Source organism: Emiliania huxleyi (assembly GCF_000372725.1).
Source record: "Emiliania huxleyi CCMP1516 chromosome Unknown EMIHUscaffold_207, whole genome shotgun sequence".
Taxonomy (NCBI): domain Eukaryota; phylum Haptophyta; order Isochrysidales; family Noelaerhabdaceae; genus Emiliania; species Emiliania huxleyi.
Genome location: NW_005200535.1, coordinates 194,810 through 216,674, shown reverse-complemented (window position 1 = coordinate 216,674; position 21,865 = coordinate 194,810). Strand labels below are relative to the sequence as shown.

The 21,865-nt window shown below is 64.2% G+C and overlaps 4 protein-coding genes across 4 annotated transcripts in view; 1 reads left to right on the top strand and 3 right to left on the bottom strand.

The window, feature by feature from the left end:
- Positions 1-1,039, bottom strand: part of EMIHUDRAFT_442934 (hypothetical protein) — a 1,937-nt gene extending 898 nt beyond the window's left edge. Inside the window, exons 1-3 of the mRNA XM_005781110.1 lie at positions 835-1,039; positions 585-752; positions 167-472 (exon numbers count right to left, since the gene is read on the bottom strand). Of these exons, the coding sequence (XP_005781167.1) occupies positions 167-472; positions 585-752; positions 835-999 (639 nt within the window). The 5' untranslated portion in view covers positions 1,000-1,039. The remainder of the gene's footprint in view (positions 1-166; positions 473-584; positions 753-834) is intronic.
- Positions 1,040-5,577: 4,538 nt separating this feature from the next.
- On the bottom strand, positions 5,578-7,055 carry EMIHUDRAFT_234736 (hypothetical protein; the record flags this gene model as incomplete). Its single annotated transcript, XM_005781109.1, has 3 exons — positions 5,578-5,643; positions 5,806-5,865; positions 6,519-7,055. 3 exons carry the CDS (start codon positions 7,053-7,055, stop codon positions 5,578-5,580), a joined length of 663 nt encoding a protein of 220 aa, XP_005781166.1.
- Positions 7,056-7,118: 63 nt separating this feature from the next.
- Positions 7,119-7,826, top strand: EMIHUDRAFT_114126 (hypothetical protein; the record flags this gene model as incomplete). Its single annotated transcript, XM_005781108.1, has 1 exon — positions 7,119-7,826. One exon carries the CDS (start codon positions 7,119-7,121, stop codon positions 7,824-7,826), a length of 708 nt encoding a protein of 235 aa, XP_005781165.1.
- A 4,144-nt stretch (positions 7,827-11,970) lies between these two features.
- Positions 11,971-21,066, bottom strand: EMIHUDRAFT_418537 (long-chain-fatty-acid-CoA ligase). The gene is made up of 15 exons (XM_005781107.1): positions 20,528-21,066; positions 20,346-20,394; positions 20,170-20,269; positions 19,754-19,833; positions 18,448-18,545; positions 18,128-18,197; positions 17,596-17,714; positions 17,208-17,324; positions 16,948-17,072; positions 14,101-14,311; positions 13,403-13,450; positions 13,131-13,266; positions 12,929-13,003; positions 12,510-12,685; positions 11,971-12,435 (listed from the first exon to the last, which is right to left on the bottom strand). Exons 1-15 carry the CDS (start codon positions 21,041-21,043, stop codon positions 12,253-12,255), a joined length of 2,103 nt encoding a protein of 700 aa, XP_005781164.1. The 5' UTR covers positions 21,044-21,066; the 3' UTR covers positions 11,971-12,252.
- Between the last annotated feature and the right edge of the window lie 799 nt (positions 21,067-21,865).

Sequence of the window (21,865 nt, the reverse complement as noted above, 5' to 3'; positions counted from 1 at the left end):
GGGGGGTGAGGCCAACTCGGCGGCCGCCTCCAGGTCTAACCCCTGCGGAGCTCGACTCGACGGCGGCTTTGAGCTCGGCGAGCGCGGTGGGGTTGATGCCCCAGACAAGGTCGCTCGCCTTCGGCAAGGCCCGAGGTTAGCCGGAAACAGGCCGAGGCTGGCCGACATGCGCCGGATTGGCCGAGGTTCTGGGGGGGGGGCTCGCGCGGCGGCGGGGCGGAGTGCGCCAGTACGATCGCGCGATGTTCTCGGCGGCCGCCTTGGTCGCCGCGTACGGGTTGGTCGGCTCGAGCACGTCCCCCTCCTTACGGCTCGGCTCCTCGGAGTAGGAGGAGCCGTACACCTCGTCGGTCGATACGTGGATGAAGCGGCGGATGCCAGCCTTCTTCGCAGCCTCCACGAGGACGTGCGTGCCGAGGACGTTGTTCTCCGTGAAGGCGAACGAGTTGCCAAACGAGTTGTCCACGTGCGTCTGCCAAGTGGGCGCGCCGTGCGCGCGCGCGCGCGTGAGCGAGTGAGCCGCCCGCTGCGAGGGGCGCAGTGTGGCGGGCGTGGCGGGTAGATTAGGGGATGGGGAGGGCAGCCTGCGCGGCGGCATGGATGATGGTGTCGATCTGCTCGGTCTCGAGGACGTAGTTCATCAGGTCCGCAGAGAGCAGATTCCCCTTGACCATCCTGAAGTTTGGCTTGTCCTTGACCTGGTCGAGGTTGTGCAAGCTGCTGCAGTAGTCCATCTTGTCCAGACACACCACCTGCGCCGCCGCCGGGAGAGCGCCCGTCGGGTGGTGCCAAGCCGCGCCGGCGGCAGGGCACCCGGGCGCGGGCTGAGCACACCTTGTACTGTGGGTACTTCTCCACCAGGCCGATGACGACGTGAGACGCGATGAAGCCCGCGCCGCCCGTGACGAGAATGTTGGTCGGCGTGTAGTTTCCGACATCGACTTTTGAGGCCGGGCGCACGTGCCCGCCGGGGTGCGGCTTGTTCCCGTTTGCCGACATCCAGGTAGGGCGGTCGAGAGGCACAGAGTCAGGCGCTGCAAGGTTTCCAACTCGCCAATAGGGCGCGCATTTATTTCTCTTTTCGCGACATCATGGACGAGGGGGGGTGGAAGGGGGTGGGCAGTGCTATGCCACCTGCCTCGTGCGCACCTCTATTCTGCTCCGGAGTGACTCGCCACCGCCATCCCTGGGCCCACTGGGCAGTCGTGTGAGGGGCCGCCCCCTAGTGGGTCCCCCGACTGACCCGTAAACCAACTATGTTCGGAGCCTGGATAGGGTGTAGGCCGTTCGGAAGGTGGGTCGGGAGGGGATGCCGCTAGGAATAGTCTCCCCCGACCCCGCCCGCCCGCCCGCCCGCCTGCCCTGCCCGCCTGGCCGATAAGATCTCTTCACCTTGAGCACTTGAGCACTGGATAGGGTCGGTTCCGCATGGTACGGGACCCCTCGATCGTCTCGCCCTCCCTCACTGGTGTGTTCATTGGGGGGGGTCATAACAAACACGGTACAGGATCGAGGTGCACGCTGCCGAGGCAGTATCGTCCCCCCTCTCCCCGACGGCGATGGCGGTGTGACCGATCGAGCTACAAGAGGAGCTTGTTCAGCAGGATCAGGGGTGGGTCGAGCAGTTCTCACTTCCACAATGGGTGAGCTTCAGACCTCGGGCCTGCCTCCCCCTTCACCCTTCGGCTCGTGTGGATTCGAACCACCGCCGGGATGGATTCGTCGCCGGCGCGCGACACGGAGATGGGGAAACCGCTTCGCTCGCGCGGGAGACGCGCTAGCCGCGAACGGGGCCATGCCAGGCGAGTCGCCTGCGGCTGGGACGCCAGCCGAGACGGGTGCGGCGGCGGCGCCCGCGGTGGCGGCGCCAGGGTCGGCAGCGCCGGCGAACGCGCCCGGGACGGCGACGGGTATTTTTCGCTTCGCTGCGCGGCCTGGGAATAGGTAGGTAGGTGGGGTACGGAGCCTGGCGATTGGCGCCCGCAATAGGTAGGTAGGTAGGGCGTTTTGGTGCGAGTCAGCAAGACCCCATATCTGGGTAGGAGCCGGAACCCTGTGGGGCCTGGGCGACCCGCCAGACATCGGCAATTGCTCTCTCCGCCCCTGCCGCTAGAAGCCATGACGCGGCTGGACCAGGGTTCGGCGTGGCTCACGCTCCTCTCGACGGGCGCCACGCTCGCCAGGGTCCCTCTCCCCTCGTACTTGGCTGTCCCTGCCGCTTGCGTCGGGGTGGCATCTGCACTCGAGACTCTTGCGCCGGGCTTCTGGGAGCGGTTTGCCAGCGGCATGGGCGACGACGAGGAGGAGCGCGCGAGAGAATACGCAGCGCAGATTGTTGCCGAGTTCCTGGCTGCGCGATCGGACGAGCGACCTTCGGACGAGCAGATTGCCCGGCGCTACAAAGCTGCGATGGATGAGTGGAGGCAACTGCACGCTGGAAACCTGGAGGTCCGGTAGCAGTAGCCAGTACTGTAGTAGCACGATAGCAGCAGAAATGGGTTGGTATATACCGCAGTACTTGCAAAGAGGTAAATCTGAAGCCATTCGACATCAACCCGCCTCGCTACTCGCGCCTCGCGGCAAGATGTGCTGGTGGGGGGGCGAGACGGCAACGCCAACGTGTCTCGGGGCTCCCCGTCCCGCTCGCCGCCCACCTCCCCCCCACAAGCCGCCATGTGAAAGCGCACCCTCTTTCAGCGCAGCGCGGCCCCTCCCGCCCCGACAGTACGTTTCTTATGCCTTTTGCACGCGCTAGACGGTCGACTCGGCAAGTACGACCGGCGACAGCTTCTTGTGGACGCGCTTCTCATGGTACCGCTGCTTGGACTGCTCAATCTCCACCCAACGCGGCTTGTCTGGCACGAGGAAGGCGAGCGCCAGCTTGAGCAAAATGAGCGCGTGCTCACACACGACAGCGAGCCTACAGGTAGGAGGTGGGTGGTGTGAAGTACACGTTGGAATCTCGATGCCATCAAATATGTGGTCGCGAGCCAGAGAATGCGGTGCGAGACGTCGCGCTGCCTCGCCTCGCACGCGAGGCAATGCTCGAGGTTGTAGAGATCTTTGAGCCCGAACCCCGACAGCTCGTTGCGCGTGCTTGAGGGGCGAGGGGCTGGAGTGAGCGCGTGCGCGGTGGGGTGCGAGGTGACACGAAAAGGGAGGGCGGCGGGGAGGATGGGGGTGGGGGGGTGGGGGGGGTGGGGGGTGGGGGGCGAAATTTTCCACCCGCAGAGGGCGTCGATGAACGGGATGGAGACGGTCAGGTTCGGCGGCAAGTAGCGCCAAGCGGGGTAGTCTGGGCTGCCACCGATCGAGGCGTAGCGCTCGTCCACCTGCTGGCCGCTATTGGTGTAGTAGAATTTTACAACAAAACTCCCTCGCACGACACTGGGCACGGGACTGGCGCGCACTGGCACTAACACAGGCACACTACGGGAGCCGCCTAAGCGGCTCCTGCGAGGACGGCGAGGCACTTAGCTCCGTGCACTCGACCGCCCTCGCCGCAGGCAAGCTCATGTGGTGTGTAGAACACTCTTCGAAGCAATCAACAACCAATGACGCCAGCAGAGCGATCGGGAGGGGGGGGGGGGCTCGAGCGACGACGCGCTGCGCATGGCGGAGGAGCACGCCGCCGCACGGCTCGTGGAGCGTCCCGAGTGCCCTCCTCTCGCAGGACCCCCATCCCGCACATCCTCTCGTCCAGCCACGACACGACACGGAAAATGTGCACGAAAGAGGCAAGCGACGACGCCAATGCCGATGGACCGTCCACGTGTTTTGGGAGTCACGAATAAACTGGCACACGGGATGCTTTGGTGGGGGCATTGATTGCCACTGCGCACTGCCACTGCACACTGGCAGCGGCGTGACGCGTGTGGGGCGGTAAGACTTTGCGATGCCGATGGCGGCGGCTCGGAGTATGCAGGGCGTACATCAAAATCAAGGGGACTCGACGCTCGGGGTGTGGAGAGGCAACAGAGTTTATTTAATGCACAGTAAGAGCTGGTGGGCAGGTACTTCTAATGGACATGCTGACATGCGCGAGCGGCCCTACACCGGGCCGCAGCGGCGTGACACTCCACGTACCAATCATGCAAGAGCGGAAGCTGAGCACAGGAGTACGAGAAGAAGCAGGCAGTTCGGAGGTAGAACGAAAACGAGATCCCATGAAAGGTACATCATAGGCTGCAGATACTCTCTGTGTACACGATGAAACCATTCACCCCAGCGCTCGCGCATCAAGTCGGCGATCAGAGCGTTCATGCGTTCCGTGTCAATCTCGCCATTGCTGCGCCGACCCGACGCGTACATAGACGCTTCCCATTGCTGGCGGAGGAGAACCATCTCGCCGGGCTGCAGACGGGCGCAGCGAGAGTGACGAACTCCTTGAAGGGCGGCTCTTGAGTGTTGAGTCAAGGAGCTGGTCGATCAGGTTTATCCGAGACACGGCATCAAATAAATAAATAAACAAAGTGCAATGGAAAATCCAAAATCCAAATCGCAAACATAGAAACCCAAACACACACAGCCACGTGGCATAGGAGAGCAGGAGGTGAAAGGAGGTCAGCACAAGTCCAAGGACGCACGAGCGAGAAGCACAGCAGAGCAGACAGATGACGATCACCACCCAGCGCACGACCGCCAACTCTCCGGCGCAGGCCGCAAGAACCGAGTCCGGGGGCCGACGGTCGCGGCGCGCCGGCGCGGCGCAGTGGACGCAGCCCGGTTCGCAGCTTCGCGAGCTACGGGGGCGGCCATCGCAAGAAAAAGAAAAATTACAAAAGCAGCAATCTAAGCGCCAAGTGTGGCAGCCAACTGGCTGTGTGTCTTGTGAGCCTGCTTGTGTCTGTGTGTCGCTCGTGCGTGTCGTCATCATCTGTCCAGCGTCCACCCATACCGCGTTGGTGTCCAGTCCGAGCATGGAGCTGGCTGTTCTTCACCTTCCTACCTAACCTAACCTAAAGCGTGTGTGTTGTTTCATGGAGGCAACCGATGCGAGTCGACTGGTTTGTGTCGTCGTGGTTTCCTATCAAGAATACTCACTCCCTCAAACCCAGACGCGCAACGCACAGAACTGTGTGTGCTCACAGTCACACATAGTATGTGTGTGACTGTGAGCACCACATAGTCATAGACGAGAGACACACACACTAGAAGAACACACTCGCTTGACCGAGAGTCTCATATGCACATATTCTGAAAGGGCGCGAGGGCACAGGGGCAGGGGCTCCTTCCTAAGAAACCCCACGCCCGCCCTAGCAACCCAGAGTCCGTCCACTCGCGCTTGACGCACTCTCGCACGTGGATCCGCCATTCGCGCTGCTGTCTCTGGCCGCGCTAGCAGCAGCCGCGGCCACGGGCTGCGCCGGGGGCGGGGGAGGCAGGCTCCGGTTCAGCTCGCGAGCCTCGATCACAACGCCCTCGTCCGCAGCATCCGCATGTAACCGCTCACCCACCGGCTTGACGGCTTTGCGGGCACCGACCGGCGTCGCCTCCTCCTCCGCCTGCGCCGCCTCCTTCGCCTCCTCCTCCGCCTGCGCCGCCGCCTTCTCCGCGGCCGCCTTTGCCGGCTTCGCCTCATACGGGCTCGGAGAAGGCGGAGCGGGCGGAGCAGGCGGAGAACACCTTGGGCTCCTTGGACTCCTTGGCGTGCCGGCGGGCGAGATCATCGCGCGGAGGCTCCGGCTCAGGTCGACCTGGCCCTGGATGGACGCCTCGAGCCTCGCCTGGAGGTGAGGCAAGGTAAGGTAGGGTAAGGTGAACGTCTCGCCACACACAAGGTGGCGGGGCAATGGCCAGGCCAACCCTCGCCGTGGGCCGCTCGAGCGGGTCGAAGGCGAAGCACGCCTCGGCGAGCTGCGCGACCTCGGGCTAGGGGCCAGCCCCTCTCCCTTGCCCTCGGAACAGTGTGTCCGAGTCGAGGCGTGTGCTTGCCGGTCGACGGCCGCGCGCGGTTGTGATTGTGACGAAGGGTGTGCGCGGCCGTGGCGCGCCCGCCATACACAGGCTGCATAAAAAAAAGTGGGTGCCTTGCGCGGGAGGGGAGCGGAAAGGAGGAACCTCTTCCCAAGAGCACCACTCTTGGAGCGCCGCCACTACCACCCAGAGCGCTGCAAGCAGCGCCGGGAAATGACGATAGATAGACCACCGCGACGGCGAGCCGCCGCGGGCCCACAGGCAGGAGGGCTCGGAGCCGCGGCACCGGTCCGCGCCGCCAGCGGGGCGAGAGCACCAGCGTGTGTGTGTGTGTGTGTGTGTGTGTGTGTGTGTGTGTGTGTGGTCCCCAGCTATGGGCGTGTCCACGTTGGAGCCAGGTGTGGTGTGGACGCGAGAATAGCTCCGCCGTTCATGGAGGCAACCGATGCGAGTCGACTGGTGTGTGTCGTCGTGGTTTCGTATCAAGAATACTCACTCACTCACGAGAGCACCAGCCTACAACCTGCCGACATGGCAGTTGCGACGGCGCTTTCAACACACAACACACACACACACACACACGCAATGCTGGTCGAGCGCACCCAACGCGGCCAAAGGATATCCACCTCGAGAACCTCGAGAACTTGGACTTGAGTTACACCAATCCTCGCTACCCAACGCGGCCAAAGGATATCCAGAAAGAAAGAAGGCTCCCACGCCACTCGCGGCAATCCGCATCGAGGCCGCCCGTCGGCGCAGCAAAGGTACTGCGCACTTCTGGGCAGCGCCCAGAATGCAGGGAAGGCCTTGGCGCTTCTCGCCAGCCAGGCTGACTCGGCAACCGGCACGCGAGCCGACTGCGCGTCCCGAGCCCACGGATCGGCGCCATCGCACAGGTCCGCCAGCCGCCGCATAGCTCCAGAGAGGCCACTGGCGTTGTGCTGCACTGCCTGAAGGCGCTGCTGAGGCTCTGTTTCAGCTGAAGCTGCCCCGTGCGCCGCCGCGAGCACCGCGTAGTGGTCTCGCCCTCTGGAGAGCCCCAGCACGACCCCTCGCGGCCACTCGCGCCGTTGCAGCAGCTCCGACCCCGCCACTCCGGCTCCCGAGCGCGCGGCGAGCACGAGGAAGAGCATGCGCATGGGCCAAAATCCGTTACTGTAAGAAACTTTCTGGAGAGTTAGTATTATTATTTTGCGCGGCGCATGACGACGAGCGCTGAGGACGACGACGAGATCGTGGCGCGGATCCCCGTGGTCCTCGGCCCGGTGCGCGAGGGCGCCTCCAGCTGCCTGCTCCAGTACCCGCTCCGCCCGCGCTGGCGGCCGTACGACTTTGCTCAGCTCTCGGGCGCGAGGATCCGGCCAAAGCAGCACCAGATCGAGATGGACCTGCGGATCCCTGCGTACGACGGCGAGGAGGGCGAGCCGCCGCCCACCTGCCAGCTCACCTCCACCGTCGCCGCCCACAAGACGGCTTACGCAATGGGCCTGCTGCACGTCGGCGCCGGCGCCACCGGCACTGCGGGCTGCGCCGACGCGCTGGACGGCCTCGAGGCGTCGCTGCACCTGGCGCCGCTCGACGCGGTCGCGCAGATGCGGCCCACCTTCTCGCAGCCGCTCGAGGGCGCCGCGGACGGCGCCGACGCGGCGGCGAATCCGGCGGGCGGCGGCGGCAGGGAGGAGGGCGGCGGAGCGGAGGGCGGCGGCGGCGGCGGCGGCGGGTCGGAGGAGTCGGTGATGCCCGTCTTTAAGCGCGCGGAGACGGAGAAGGAGGAGGAGGCGCGGCGCTCCTCGCACGCGTACTGGCTGGCGCAGCGCGAGGCGGAGCCGTGGCGAGAGCTGCGGATGCACGGCGGGGGCGACGCGGCGACGGTGGAGGTGCGCAGGCAGATGTTTGGGCTGCCCTCGTGAGCGATTCTAAAATCAGGTCTGGCACTGGGCGGACATCGGCCGTCCCTCAGCGCTTCCAGCCTGCCCGCATGAGTTTCCTCAATTGGCTCGAATTTTGCTAAGTAGAAAAAAGAACAGCGCCCCCGCCAGCCCCGCTTTGGACGAGACGAGGGGGGGAGCAGGACGTTGCGGAGATCAGCAGGAGGATGTACGAAGAGATTAGGAGCAGCAGGGACCCGAGGGACCATGTGGAAGACGGCTAGTGCTAGTCCCCCATCGGGAGGACGACCCCGGCTAGCCGCCGACCACACCCACAAAGAACCCTGCACAAAGACCGCAGGGCGGGGACCTGTTCCTTTTTACCCATCTCCTAGTAGAGGTGTCCGTTTTATTTATTTATTTCCCCGCGCTCGAACGTCGCGAAGCCAGGCGGCTGCAGGCAGCTCCCCGCTCGAAGCCGTGGCGGCGCAGGCTGCCACCGCTGCGCGGGCGCCCCGAGCGGCGGCGGAGGGCCGCCCAGGCCACCACCAGTGCCCCTCCCACCGGCGGCGCGGCGGCAGCGGCGCCGACCGCCCCTCCATCAGCGGTGGCGCGACGGCTGTCGTCGGGGCGCCGGCAGGCCGCCGCGCGCAGAGGGTGCCACCGGACCGGCCGACGCGCGCCCGGCGGAGCCTTCGTCGTCAGAGCATAAGCTCTTGGTGTGCGACGAGACGAGTTTTTCGCCATCGCAGCGAGCAGCAAGCCACTCGCCGCAGCAGCCGGAGGCATCGCCGCAGCACCAGCCGCGCCGCGGTCCCGCACCCGTCGACGAAGCTCCCCCCGCGGAAGACCGCGCGTAGCGACGCCTTGCCGATCGAGAGGAGCGCGCTCGAGGCTCGCCCACCTACTGCCCCTGAGAGTTGGTTATTGAGTGGGATCAGCTCCCCCCCTTGGGTTCGAAGCCGCCACGACCTCACACCCAACATCACAGGCGGGATCAGAGAGAGACTCCGCACCGGACACCGCCCGGGCACAGACTCCCTACCCGGCACCTCAACCTCTCACAGTCCAGCGCATAGCGCCATACGACGTATTTTCTTGTCAATAACAAGGCTGTTTTACGGATAAATTGCTCCGCTCTCGCGCTGCCCGCCACTGAAAACGCGTATCAATGAACATGATGCACGCGATGAGCGACGGGCCGGCCTTGAAAATCCCGCAGTTCGCCGTCGCGGGGCCCAACCACACCTTCGGTCCGACGCGGATCGCCCACCTCGCCGACAATGTGAGCATCATCGCGATGCGGTTCCACAAGGTGGGCTCGTCGTCCTTCAAGAATGCGATCAGCTACGTGCAGCCGAGCCACATGGACCACGACACGCTGCTCGTCTACCGGCTCGGCGGCCTGGCGGGTCTGCGCTGCCTGGCCGCGCCGGCGGCGCCCAAGGTGGTGTTCGTCACGCTGTTTCGCGAGCCCGCGGCGCGGATCCTCTCGGCGTTGTACTTTTACGAGGGCTTCACGTGCGGCGACCGCTTGGACGACTCGCGCCGCAAGCGGTCGGCGGCGCTCAACGAAGAGCTCAACTTTGCGCACCGCTGGCTGCGCGAGACGCCCTGCGCTTCGTACACGGCGGCCAACGTGAGCCGTTCGATGCGAGGGCTGGCGGTGGCCAACATCGGCGAGGAGTTGGGCGGCGGCATGATCCTCGACGAGTACTCGCACTACTTCAACGTCAGGAGGAAGGCGGACGTGGCGCCCACGCTCGCGATGCTGAGGCGCAGCTTCCTCGTCGGCACCACCGAGGACATGCCCGGTGCGGACGCGGGCCCTCCCTGTTGACTCCGTTGCTCCCTCACACCCATATTATAGAGAGCTCCTCGCCTCCCCTGCTTCCTTACGCTCCCTTGGCTTCCATTCGCTCCTTTGCTCCCTTGCTGCTCCCTTGCTGCTCCCCTCCGACTGGCCGCTCTCACGACGCACAATTCGTGCGCTCGCAGGCCTCGTCGACCGGATCCTCACCCTCGTACCGCACGGGCCCGCACGCTCCAAGGTGTGTATGTGAACTTCCTACCTCCTCCCACTCCCCCACTTTACTTTCTACTGACCGTTGCTTCGATCCTCACCCTCACCCTCGTACCGCACGGGCCCGTACGCTCCAAGGCGGTGGCGATGATGCGCGGAGAGCTGTCGGCACGCCAAAAGTCGGGCCGCGCGCGCTCGGGCGGGCTCGGCGCCCCGGCGGAGGGCTCACCCGGCGCCAACCGCACGCTCGGCGGGCAGTCGCAGCCGCAGCAGACGCTGCAGCCGCCTCCGCCGGACGGCCGGGCCATGTACTGCTCGGCCCGTGACGTGACCAAGGCTGTGCTCGCCGACATCGCCAAGCTGGCCGGGCACGACGTCGATCTCTACGAGGGCGCCAAGGTCATTGCCGCCGAGCAGCAACGGCGCTTCCTCCACCACGGCGGCCGCGACGGGAACGAGCGCAGCGGCCGCGACATGAACGAGCGCAGCGGCCGGCCCGGCCCGAGCGCCGCCGCCGCCGATGAGGCCCACGCCGCCTCCTCTGTGCCGGTTGTCGAGTTCAACGCTACCTACCGCAGCCGGGGCGAGTGCCGCGCGGGCGAGGGCATACGGCCTGGCAGCTACCCCGCGGAGGACGTCGACGATCCAATGGTCGGGCGTCAGCATATATCGCGATATATGTCCCCTCCACAACATCGTGGGCGTTTGAGCGGTATTTGAGGAGCACTCTGAAGCTCGGCCGGGTGGTCTGCAGACCCCCAAATGCCATGCAGCCAAACTTCAGGCGTTTTTTCGATTTTCGAGAATAACCGGAGTTGAGGGCCGGGAGAGATAGGAAGAGGCACCTTCTCCCCAAAATAACAAACATGTCGCGATTATGTGTGTGCGCCCAGGGGTGGTATGGTGTGGACGCCTTTTTTTTCGCGTCCCCCCCCGCCCTCCCATAGGGCAGGATTAGCGCTAGCATATGCGCCTAGTGCGCACTGGGCCCACATAGGTGTCCCACCTGCTCGAGAATGTGCGGTGCCCGGATGCTAGTGCTTGAGAAGGCACCAACAACGCGGCACGGCCCCGTTTGGCTGTCTGGGAGATCCCTGTCTTAGCACACACAGTGAGTCACTCTGCATCGCTGGGGCGGTTCTCCCCGCCTCGGGTACCCAGGTGCGATTGTGTGTGTGCGGGAGTTGGTTTGTCGGAGGGAGGGGCAGGCTGCTCACCCACGTGCATCTCGGGGCAGTGCTTGCTTGCACTTTGAATGGCCGTGGGGCTCCTACCCGTGTCCGGGTGTGGAGATGCGAGGGTCGCCCCCCCCCTAGGCCCCTTACCCCACATGCCACAACTTTGTGGTGTGTGGAGAACCTTACCTGACCTACCTTACCTTTTCGCGTGTGCGCAGTCTGCTGACGCGCTCGCTGCCTCTGTGGCTGTGCGCTCGACCGGCTCGTGCCTGTGTCGCTTTTCACTTTTGTGCGAGACACTTGGAGTCGTTTTCGCGTGGGAGAAATTACCTCGCTACGCGGTCTACCTTGGTGGCGGGTACTTTCTCCATAAGATTCATAAGGTACACATGTACATGTACATGTGCTCCCACTATTCAGCCCGGAGAAGCACAAACACGTGTGTCTGACTTCTACTTGGAGCACTTGGAGTGCAGTCATTAGCCTCACATCCAGGGCCGGGGAGCTAAGAAGCGCACCCAGCGGGCCGGATGGGGATCGGGTTGCGGGCAAGAGACAGAGCCCTAGCCCGGGGGTGCGCGTTCGCAGGGAAAGGGCCTTAAAGTAAACCTGAAGTAAACACGGGTCTCCGAGGGTTAGCTCCGCGCTCCGGGTTTCCCCTAGCAGCAGACCGCCCCCTCTACTCGGAGCTTATATAATGAACACCAGACATGAACACGACACGCACTCTCATACGCCTTCCCCGCTCAGGGCCCCTTCGCGCGGGGTCCTCATCCTCACTCCGGAGGAGGCTCCCCTCTCCTCTGAGTTCTTCCTCTTGTTCGCCTTCCGATGACTTTTACTTCTTTCTCAATTTCTCGACTCTACAGCACGAAGTGCTGCGCGATCGGGGTTCGCCCGGGGTTTTTCCTTTCTTTTTTTGCACAACACTCCAGTCCCGTGCCCAGTGTTGTGCGAGGGTGCTTGGTTGTAAAATTCTTTTTTTGGGCCCTGTACACCCGGATTTCACATGAAAGTTCTGGCAGACTTCTACCTGCCGAACCTCGTCCGTCCGCCACGTAGCAGACGATGTCGGCAACACCACAAGAGCCCGTCGCAAGCCGCGATCCCAAACGCGGCAGAGCCACACAGCCCAGGATACTGGTCGTCGCACGTCGGCACCGGCGCCACGTGGGCGTGTTAGTCGGCGGGCCGCATACACATACGTCAATCCAGATGTACGTACTTTTAGCTTACTGGGAGAAAAGGGAGAGGGGGTTGTGCCCATCTACAGCTTGGAGGCCGTGCCGGCCGTAGGGTCCGCATACAGCGCGTCGAGGACGGCCTGGTAGCGCTTCTTGAGGTCGTTGCGCTTCATCTTGAAGGTTGGCGTGAGCATGCCGTTGTCGACGCTCCACGGCTCGCCCTCGAGGTGCAGCTTCTTGATCCGCTCAAACCCCTTGAGCCCCGCCTAGAGAAGAAGAGATGCGCGGCTCGAACAAGAGAGACACCGGCCGCCTTGAGGCGCGGCAGCTTGAGGCCAACCTCCGTCGACATGGCCGCGATCTGCTGGCTGATGGCCTTGTGCAGCCTCGCCGCCGCGGCGGGCTCGCGCAGCACCTCGGCCACCTTGGCCGGGGCGGCGGCGGCGGCGGCCCAAGCGGCGACCTCTTCGGCGTCAGGCACTGCGACCGCGACAAGGTAGGACTGGAGCGAGTCGCCTAGAGGGTAGGAGGGGCTATGAAGGGGAGGGGAGGGGAGGGGAGGGGAGGGGAGGAGGGGAGGAGGGGAGGAGGGGAGGAGGGGAGGGGAGAAGAGGAGGGGAGAAGAGGGGAGAAGAGGGGAGGGGAGGGGAGGGGAGGGGAGGGAGGGAGGGAGGGAGGGAGGGAGCGAGTCGCCGTACACAAACAGCTGCGCGAGCAGCGGGCAGCGCAGCAGCACCTATTCACAGCTCTTCTATTCACAGTACACAAACAGCTGCGCGAGCAGCGGGCAGCGCAGCAGCACCGTCTCGATCTTCTCCGCGGCGACGTACTCGCCTATCTCCTCCGGCTGGATTCGGGGACCGGGTGGGTAGGGTGCACGTGCCACCTCGGCGCGCGGGTCCGCCCTGCGCGAGCTTGAAGAGTACTTACATTAATTACGCACAAGAAGGAATTAATTCACTCATTGTAGTCTCCTGAGCCAGCTTGAAGATGTTCTTCTTCCGGTCGACGATGCGCAAGCACCCCTCGGTCGTCCAAGCCCCAATGTCGCCCGTGTGGAACCAGCCGGCGGCGTCGAACGCCTCGCGCGTCTTCTCCTGTTCACAGCTGCGGGTGTGAAGAGACGCCGTTCACAGCCCGTACCTTGTAGCAGCCCCGCGCGTCGTCTCCTCCATCCTGTAGTAGCCCCCAATCTCGGGCAATCTCGGGTAATCTCGGGTAATCTCGGGTAACCTCCATCTTGTAGTAGCCCCCAAACACGCACGGGCCTCGCACGCACACCTACGAGCTGCCGCGTGAGATTCTCCGAGATTACCCGAGATTGCCCGAGATTGGCACTGGTCTGCAGCTCGCGTGGCGGAGTACGAGGGGTGCGATTGCCGGGACTACGGCGGACTACGGCGGACTACAGCCGAGTGCGTCCTCTCGAGCGGACTTGGTCGACAAGAACACGTACTCTGACTCTAGGCGCGCACACCTCGCCGCTCGGCGGGAGATGCGGGGAGATGCGGGGAGATGCGGGGGGAGACTCTAGGCGCGCACACCTCGCCGCTCGGCGGGAGATGCGGGGAGATGCGGGGAGATGCGGGGGGAGGCTCTAGGCGCGCACACCTCGCCGCTCGGCGGGAGATGCGGGGAGATGCGGGGAGATGCGGGGGGAGGCTCTAGGCGCGCACACCTCGCCGCTCGGCGGGAGATGCGGGGAGATGCGGGGAGATACGGGGGGAGGCTCTAGGCGCGCACACCTCGCCGCTCGGCGGGAGATGCGGGGAGATGCGGGGAGATGCGGGGGGAGGCTCTAGGCGCGCACACCTCGCCGCTCGGCGGGAGATGCGGGGAGATGCGGGGAGATGCGGGGGGAGACTCTACGCGCGCACACCTCGCCGCTCGGCGGGAGATGCGGGGAGATGCGGGGAGATGCGGGGGGAGACTCTAGGCGCGCACACCTCGCCGCTCGGCGGGTCGGCGGCGCTAGAGTAGCCCATCTCACTCACGTCCTGCAGCTTGAGCTCGCAGCACAGGGCGGGCATGCCAACGTGGAAGTTGGTCACGTCGTCTGGGTTCGAGGCGGGGTGGGGGGGGGGGGTAGGGTAAGGTAAGGGTACTACCGCGAACCCCCCCCGCCCCACCCCTCCACCCCCCCTCCCCCCCTACCCCTTAACCCCGCGTTGCGACCCTACCCCTACCCCGCAAAGAGTCGGAATCCTGGGTGGCAGATCGTCGCCGCCGCAGAGGTCTCGGTAAGCCCGTACCCCTCGATGAACTGCGCGCCTGTTCACAGCTGCAGGTGTGAAGAGACGCCGCTCACAGCCCGTACCCCTCGATGAACTGCGCGCCTGTCCACAGCTGCAGGTGTGAAGAGACGCCGCTCACAGCCCGTACCCCTCGATGAACTGCGCGCCTGTCCACAGCTGCAGGTGTGAAGAGACGCCGCTCACAGCCCGTACCCCTCGATGAACTGCGCGCCTGTCCACAGCTGCAGGTGTGAAGAGACGCCGCTCACAGCCCGTACCCCTCGATGAACTGCGCGCCTGTCCACAGCTGCAGGTGTGAAGAGACGCCGCTCACAGCCCGTACCCCTCGATGAACTGCGCGCCTGTCCACAGCTGCAGGTGTGAAGAGACGCCGCTCACAGCCCGTACCCCTCGATGAACTGCGCGCCTGTTCACAGCTGCAGGTGTGAAGAGACGCCGCTCACAGCCCGTACCCCTCGATGAACTGCGCGCCTGTCCACAGCTGCAGGTGTGAAGAGACGCCGCTCACAGCCCGTACCCCTCGATGAACTGCGCGCCTGTCCACAGCTGCAGGTGTGAAGAGACGCCGCTCACAGCCCGTACCCCTCGATGAACTGCGCGCCTGTCCACAGCTGCAGGTGTGAAGAGACGCCGCTCACAGCCCGTACCCCTCGATGAACTGCGCGCCTGTCCACAGCTGCAGGTGTGAAGAGACGCCGCTCACAGCCCGTACCCCTCGATGAACTGCGCGCCTGTCCACAGCTGCAGGTGTGAAGAGACCCCGCTCACAGCCCGTACCCCTCGATGAACTGCGCGCCTGTCCACAGCTGCAGGTGTGAAGAGACGCCGCTCACAGCCCGTACCCCTCGATGAACTGCGCGCCTGTTCACAGCTGCAGGTGTGAAGAGACGCCGCTCACAGCCCGTACCCCTCGATGAACTGCGCGCCTGTCCACAGCTGCAGGTGTGAAGAGACGCCGCTCACAGCCCGTACCCCTCGATGAACTGCGCGCCTGTTCACAGCTGCAGGTGTGAAGAGACGCCGCTCACAGCCCGTACCCCTCGATGAACTGCGCGCCTGTTCACAGCTGCAGGTGTGAAGAGACGCCGCTCACAGCCCGTACCCCTCGATGAACTGCGCGCCTGTCCACAGCTGCAGGTGTGAAGAGACGCCGCTCACAGCCCGTACCCCTCGATGAACTGCGCGCCTGTTCACAGCTGCAGGTGTGAAGAGACGCCGCTCACAGCCCGTACCCCTCGATGAACTGCGCGCCTGTCCACAGCTGCAGGTGTGAAGAGACGCCGCTCACAGCCCGTACCCCTCGATGAACTGCGCGCCTGTTCACAGCTGCAGGTGTGAAGAGACGCCGCTCACAGCCCGTACCCCTCGATGAACTGCGCGCCTGTTCACAGCTGCAGGTGTGAAGAGACGCCGCTCACAGCCCGTACCCCTCGATGAACTGCGCGCCTGTTCACAGCTGCAGGTGTGAAGAGACGCCGCTCACAGCCCGTACCCCTCGATGAACTGCGCGCCTGTCCACAGCTGCAGGTGTGAAGAGACGCCGCTCACAGCCCGTACCCCTCGATGAACTGCGCGCCTGTTCACAGCTGCAGGTGTGAAGAGACGCCGCTCACAGCCCGTACCCCTCGATGAACTGCGCGCCTGTCCACAGCTGCAGGTGTGAAGAGACGCCGCTCACAGCCCGTACCCCTCGATGAACTGCGCGCCTGTTCACAGCTGCAGGTGTGAAGAGACGCCGCTCACAGCCCGTACCCCTCGATGAACTGCGCGCCTGTCCACAGCTGCAGGTGTGAAGAGACGCCGCTCACAGCCCGTACCCCTCGATGAACTGCGCGCCTGTCCACAGCTGCAGGTGTGAAGAGACGCCGCTCACAGCCCGTACCCCTCGATGAACTGCGCGCCTGTCCACAGCTGCAGGTGTGAAGAGACGCCGCTCACAGCCCGTACCCCTCGATGAGCGGCGCGCCTGTCCACAGCTGCAGGTGTGAAGAGACGCCGCTCACAGCCCGTACCCCTCGATGAACTGCGCGCCTGTCCACAGCTGCAGGTGTGAAGAGACGCCGCTCACAGCCCGTACCCCTCGATGAACTGCGCGCCTGTCCACAGCTGCAGGTGTGAAGAGACGCCGCTCACAGCCCGTACCCCTCGATGAACTGCGCGCCTGTCCACAGCTGCAGGTGTGAAGAGACGCCGCTCACAGCCCGTACCCCTCGATGAACTGCGCGCCTGTTCACAGCTGCAGGTGTGAAGAGACGCCGCTCACAGCCCGTACCCCTCGATGAACTGCGCGCCTGTTCACAGCTGCAGGTGTGAAGAGACGCCGCTCACAGCCCGTACCCCTCGATGAACTGCGCGCCTGTCCACAGCTGCAGGTGTGAAGAGACGCCGCTCACAGCCCGTACCCCTCGATGAACTGCGCGCCTGTTCACAGCTGCAGGTGTGAAGAGACGCCGCTCACAGCCCGTACCCCTCGATGAGCTGCGCGCCTGTTCACAGCTGCAGGTGTGAAGAGACGCCGCTCACAGCCCGTACCCCTCGATGAGCGGCGCGCCGATCGCGACGCGGAGAAAATCCTTGACGTCGGCGGCGATCGGCGCGGAGCCGCAGAGCATCTTTGCGCATCGGTCAAGCCCGAGCTGCCTCCGAACCTTTGAGAAGGCGGGGAGATAGGGGGAGATAGGGGGAGATACGGGGAGATACGGGGAGATACGGGCCGATACGCGGGCAGATACGGGCGGATACGCGGGCAGATACGGGCAGAAACGGGGAGAAACGGGGAGAACCTTTGAGAAGATGAGCGCGTCGTAGAGGCGGTGCTCGCCCGAGCCGGTCGCATGCAGCCGCTGCAGCTTCGCGTCGAGCGCCTTGAAGAATAGCTTGCCGGCAAGCCCGCCCTTGGCCTACAACTCGCTGTGAACAGCGTCTCTTCACACCTCCAGCCGTGAACAGCCCGCCCTTGGCCTGCAGTGCTGAGTACGCCGACATCGGGGCGGGAGGACGGTCTTGTGCAGCGTCTTCAGAGCACCGCAAGTGAAGCCGAGGGGGTACGAGTACAGTGAATACAGCGGGATGCGGCGGAGTACAGTTGAACGCGTGTCCTACCGAGCGCTGGTTGGCGGACAGGAATCGCGTCTTCCGCTTCTAGGTCCCTTTTGCCCTCGCGCCGCCGACGATCTTGTCGTGGATGCGGTTGTACAGCCGCGGGACGGAGACAAAGATCGTCGGCCGCAGGGCTTGCAGGTCGTCGAGGATCTTGAGGGTGTCTCCCTGGTAGAAGCCGACGGCGGCGCCTAGCGTGACGACCGGCGCGTTCGTCCGCCGCCGAATTCTTTTCTTCCACGGCGGCGCCTGGGCGTGAGGATTAGCCGTCGAGGGAGGGGCGGCCGAGAGGGCGGGGATGTGCTTTCACGGCAGAGCGGCGGCGTCGGTGTGAAGCAGTCCGCTTCTGGAGCGAGTGAGCGTTGTGAGTCGATGACACTCCATACTGCTCCACACGCGGCTGAGTAGTGTGGCACATGTCCATGTCCATGTCCATGTCCATGTCCATGTCCATGTCCATGTCCATGTCCATGTCCATGTCCATGTGCATGTGCATGTGCATGTGCATGTCCATGTCCATGTCCATGTCCATGTCCATGTCCATGTCCATGTCCATGTCCATGTGCATGTGCATGTGCATGTGCATGTGCATGTTGCCGCGTACCGCGGAAGAGGCAGAAGTTCATCACGACCGTCTCGAAGATGTGCGCGAGCGGGAGGTAGGAGATGTGCACCTCACGGGGGGAGATGTGGGGGAGATCTGTTCGAGATGTGCACATCGCGGGGGGAGATACTGCGGAGATCTGGGGAGATGTGTGCACCTCACGGGGGGAGATACTGCGGAGATCTGGGGAGATGTTTGCACCTCGCGGGGGGAGATGTGGGGGAGATCTGTTCGAGATGTGCGCCTCACGGGGGGAGATGTGGGGGAGATCTGTTCGAGATGTGGGGAGATACTGCGGAGATCTGGGGAGATGTGTGCGCCTCCTGAGGCCCGCCCGGGTCGTAGCTGAAGACGGAGATAGAGGGGTACGACGCCATGCCGACGGCGGCGAGCAAGTTGCCGTGGGTGAGCATGGCGCCTGGCCGCAACGTTCAAAGCACTCGGTGTCGAGCCCGCCCTCTCCGACGCGCTCGACTCTAGTCTGTGACCCCAGCGTCTTGGGGCGGCAAGAAGGCGCCGGGCGGCGTTCGCGGCTAGGTGTGCTCTCGAGTTAGGTCTAGGGTTTAGACGCGATGTGTCGAGATCTGGACGAGCTAAGCCGTGTGTGCTGCTCCTGTGGGTCCGCTGCCTGACTAGTCGCTCTCTGCCAGCACGGCGCCTGACCCGTGGGCCGTGCCGTGGGACTCGGCGCTGCCTGTCTGACTAGTCGCTCTCTGCCTGCCTGTCTGACTAGTCGCTCTCTGCCTGCCTGCCTGACTAGTCGCTCTCTGCCTGCCTGTCTGACTAGTCGCTCTCTGCCTGCCTGTCTGACTAGTCGCTCTCTGTCTGCCTGTCTGACTAGTCGCTCTCTGCCTGCCTGTCTGACTAGTCGCTCTCTGCCTGCCTGTCTGACTAGTCGCTCTCTGCCTGCCTGTCTGACTAGTCGCTCTCTGCCTGCCTGTCTGACTAGTCGCTCTCTGCCTGCCTGTCTGACTAGTCGCTCTCTGCCTGCCTGTCTGACTAGTCGCTCTCTGTCTGCCTGTCTGACTAGTCGCTCTCTGCCTGCCTGTCTGACTAGTCGCTCTCTGTCTGCCTGTCTGACTAGTCGCTCTCTGCCTGCCTGTCTGACTAGTCGCTCTCTGCCTGCCTGTCTGACTAGTCGCTCTCTGCCTGCCTGTCTGACTAGTCGCTCTCTGTCTGCCTGTCTGACTAGTCGCTCTCTGTCTGCCTGTCTGACTAGTCGCTCTCTGTCTGCCTGTCTGACTAGTCGCTCTCTGCCTGCCTGTCTGACTAGTCGCTCTCAGCCTGCCTGTCTGACTAGTCGATCTCTGCCTGCCTGTCTGACTAGTCGCTCTCTGCCTGCCTGTCTGACTAGTCGCTCTCTGCCTGCCTGTCTGACTAGTCGCTCTCTGTCTGCCTGTCTGACTAGTCGCTCTCTGCCTGCCTGTCTGACTAGTCGGCCTCTGCCTGCCTGTCTGACTAGTCGCTCTCTGCCTGCCTGTCTGACTAGTCGCTCTCTGTCTGCCTGTCTGACTAGTCGCTCTCAGCCTGCCTGCCTGACTAGTCGCTCTCTGCCTGCCTGCCCGTTCTCTCGACTGCCCGTGTGCGATGTGATCTGGGCCGGGGGCTGTGCTGTGAGCGTGGCGCCCTTTGGGTCGCCCGTCGTGCCAGAGGTGTAGCAGAGGTAGGCGAGGTCTGCTGGCGACGGCTCCGCCAGCGTTCCGAGCCTGCGTCGTGGAGCCGCCGGCATGAGGGCGCGGGAGGAGAGCCTTGTGCGGCGTAGTCAGAGCAGCGCGTGAATACGAGCGGCCGGAGTACGGTGAGTACCAGCGGACTGCAGCGGAATACGGCCGAGTCCGTGTCCTACCGAGCGCTGGTTGAGAGAGACAAGACCACGTCTTCCGCTTCTAGTAGACGGTGGATACGGCGGAATGCGGCGGAGTCCGCGTCCTACCGAGCGCTGGTTGGGAGAGACAAGACCACGTCTTCCGCTTCTGGGGCTCCGAGATATGGGGAGATACGGGGGAGATGTGGGGAGATCTTCCGCTTCTAGGGCTCCGAGCAGGCTGAGGTGCGAGCGCCCCACGCTTTCCAGCTCGCCGAGCGTGAGGACCGACAGGCCCTTTGCCGTCGCGGCGCGGCGGAGCTCGGCGGGCAGACTGCCTACTCTCGCGTGATCTCGCGTGATCTCGCCTACTCTCGTGTGCGATCTCGTGTGAGCTCGGCGGGGCGGATCTACCAGAGATGAGGACGGTGGCGAAGGCGGTTGCGCCGTCCGAGAGCAGAACCTTGGAGAGAGGGGAAGGCTTGGGATGAGGAGGGGATGCCAAGCAGCAGTCCGTCCCGTGTTCCTCGCGAGTCGTGTCCATGCTCATCTCGCCATACCAGCGGGAGTGCGGGTTCGAACAGAGGCTGCGGCGCCTTGAGCTCCGTAGCGGTGCACAGCACTGTCGGCATCGTCGTCTGGCGCTGGATGTAGCCCACCGTCTCGGGTCCCAGCGTGTCGTACATCGGCACGACGACCACGTTGGTCTTGTACGCCGCGAGCGCGCACACCATCCAGTCGCGGCAGTTCTTGAGGAAGAAGCCGAGGAAGCGCTTCCCGTCTCCGGCGCGAGGCACCAAGCTCAAGTGCCACAGCGCCGCCGCGACTGAGTCGACGCGCGCGCTCACCTGCGTGTACGTCTGCCACTCGTAGCTCCCGACGCGCCCGTCTTCGCGCACCCGGCTGCCAAAGCACGGCTCCGTCGGCCGCAAGAGGAGGCCGCCGCGCGTAAAGAGCTGGTACGCGTTGGCGTATTCGCCGTCGATCGGCTTGGCAACGAGCTCGTGCGGCGAGAGGCTGTTGCGCAGCACGAGGCCCTCGCCGGGTGCGGAGCCCACCGGCGTGACGTATCCCACGCTCGGGTCGAGACCGACCCGGCGCTTGTCCTCCATGTTGGTCGCGAAAGATTTTCCCGCGATACACATTTTCAATGTGCTCTCTCTCGAGGTTCTCGAGGTGGATATCCTTTGGCCGCGTTGGGTAGCGAGGATTGGTGTAACCCGAGCCACGGAGGCGTGTTTTCTGACGGCCGACCGTCAGTGCACGGAGTTGCCCCTTCTCCGACTGCCCCGGCTAGTTCACGAGTTTCGCGGGTGTGAGGCTGCGGGGCTGATAGAGCAGGCCGGCTGCGGCTCCTAATGTACCTCCACTTTTGGGTGGCGGTCGCGCGCTGCCGACGGCGCTCGCCGGCGCTACGGCGCTCGCGGCGCGCTCGTGGCGTTCAGGGCGGCTCCACACGCACACACACACACACACACACACACACACACACACACACACACACACACACACACACACACACACACACACACACACACACACACACACACACACACACACACACACACACACACACACACACACACACACACACACACACACACACACACACACACACACATGCACAGACACACAGCCCCTTCCCCTCCCCCCTCAAGGGCGAGGACACGCACAGGCCGCACCTCTAGTGAGGCCCGCATAGTATGTGGGAGACTCGTGCCGCCGCCCCTGCCACCCCTGTGTCAGTGTGCATGTGCGAGAGACTGCCAGCGACAAGCTGGAGGCAGGTCGCTAGACTGAGATGAGACCGCCAGTGGATGTGGGAGTCCACCGCGCACCGCGCTGCGAGCCTGTCGTGTCCCTTGTCAGGAGCAGGAGAGCCCCACCTGTCCCCCTGATCGTCCTTCCAAAATCCTGCTCGTGCAGGTGGGGAC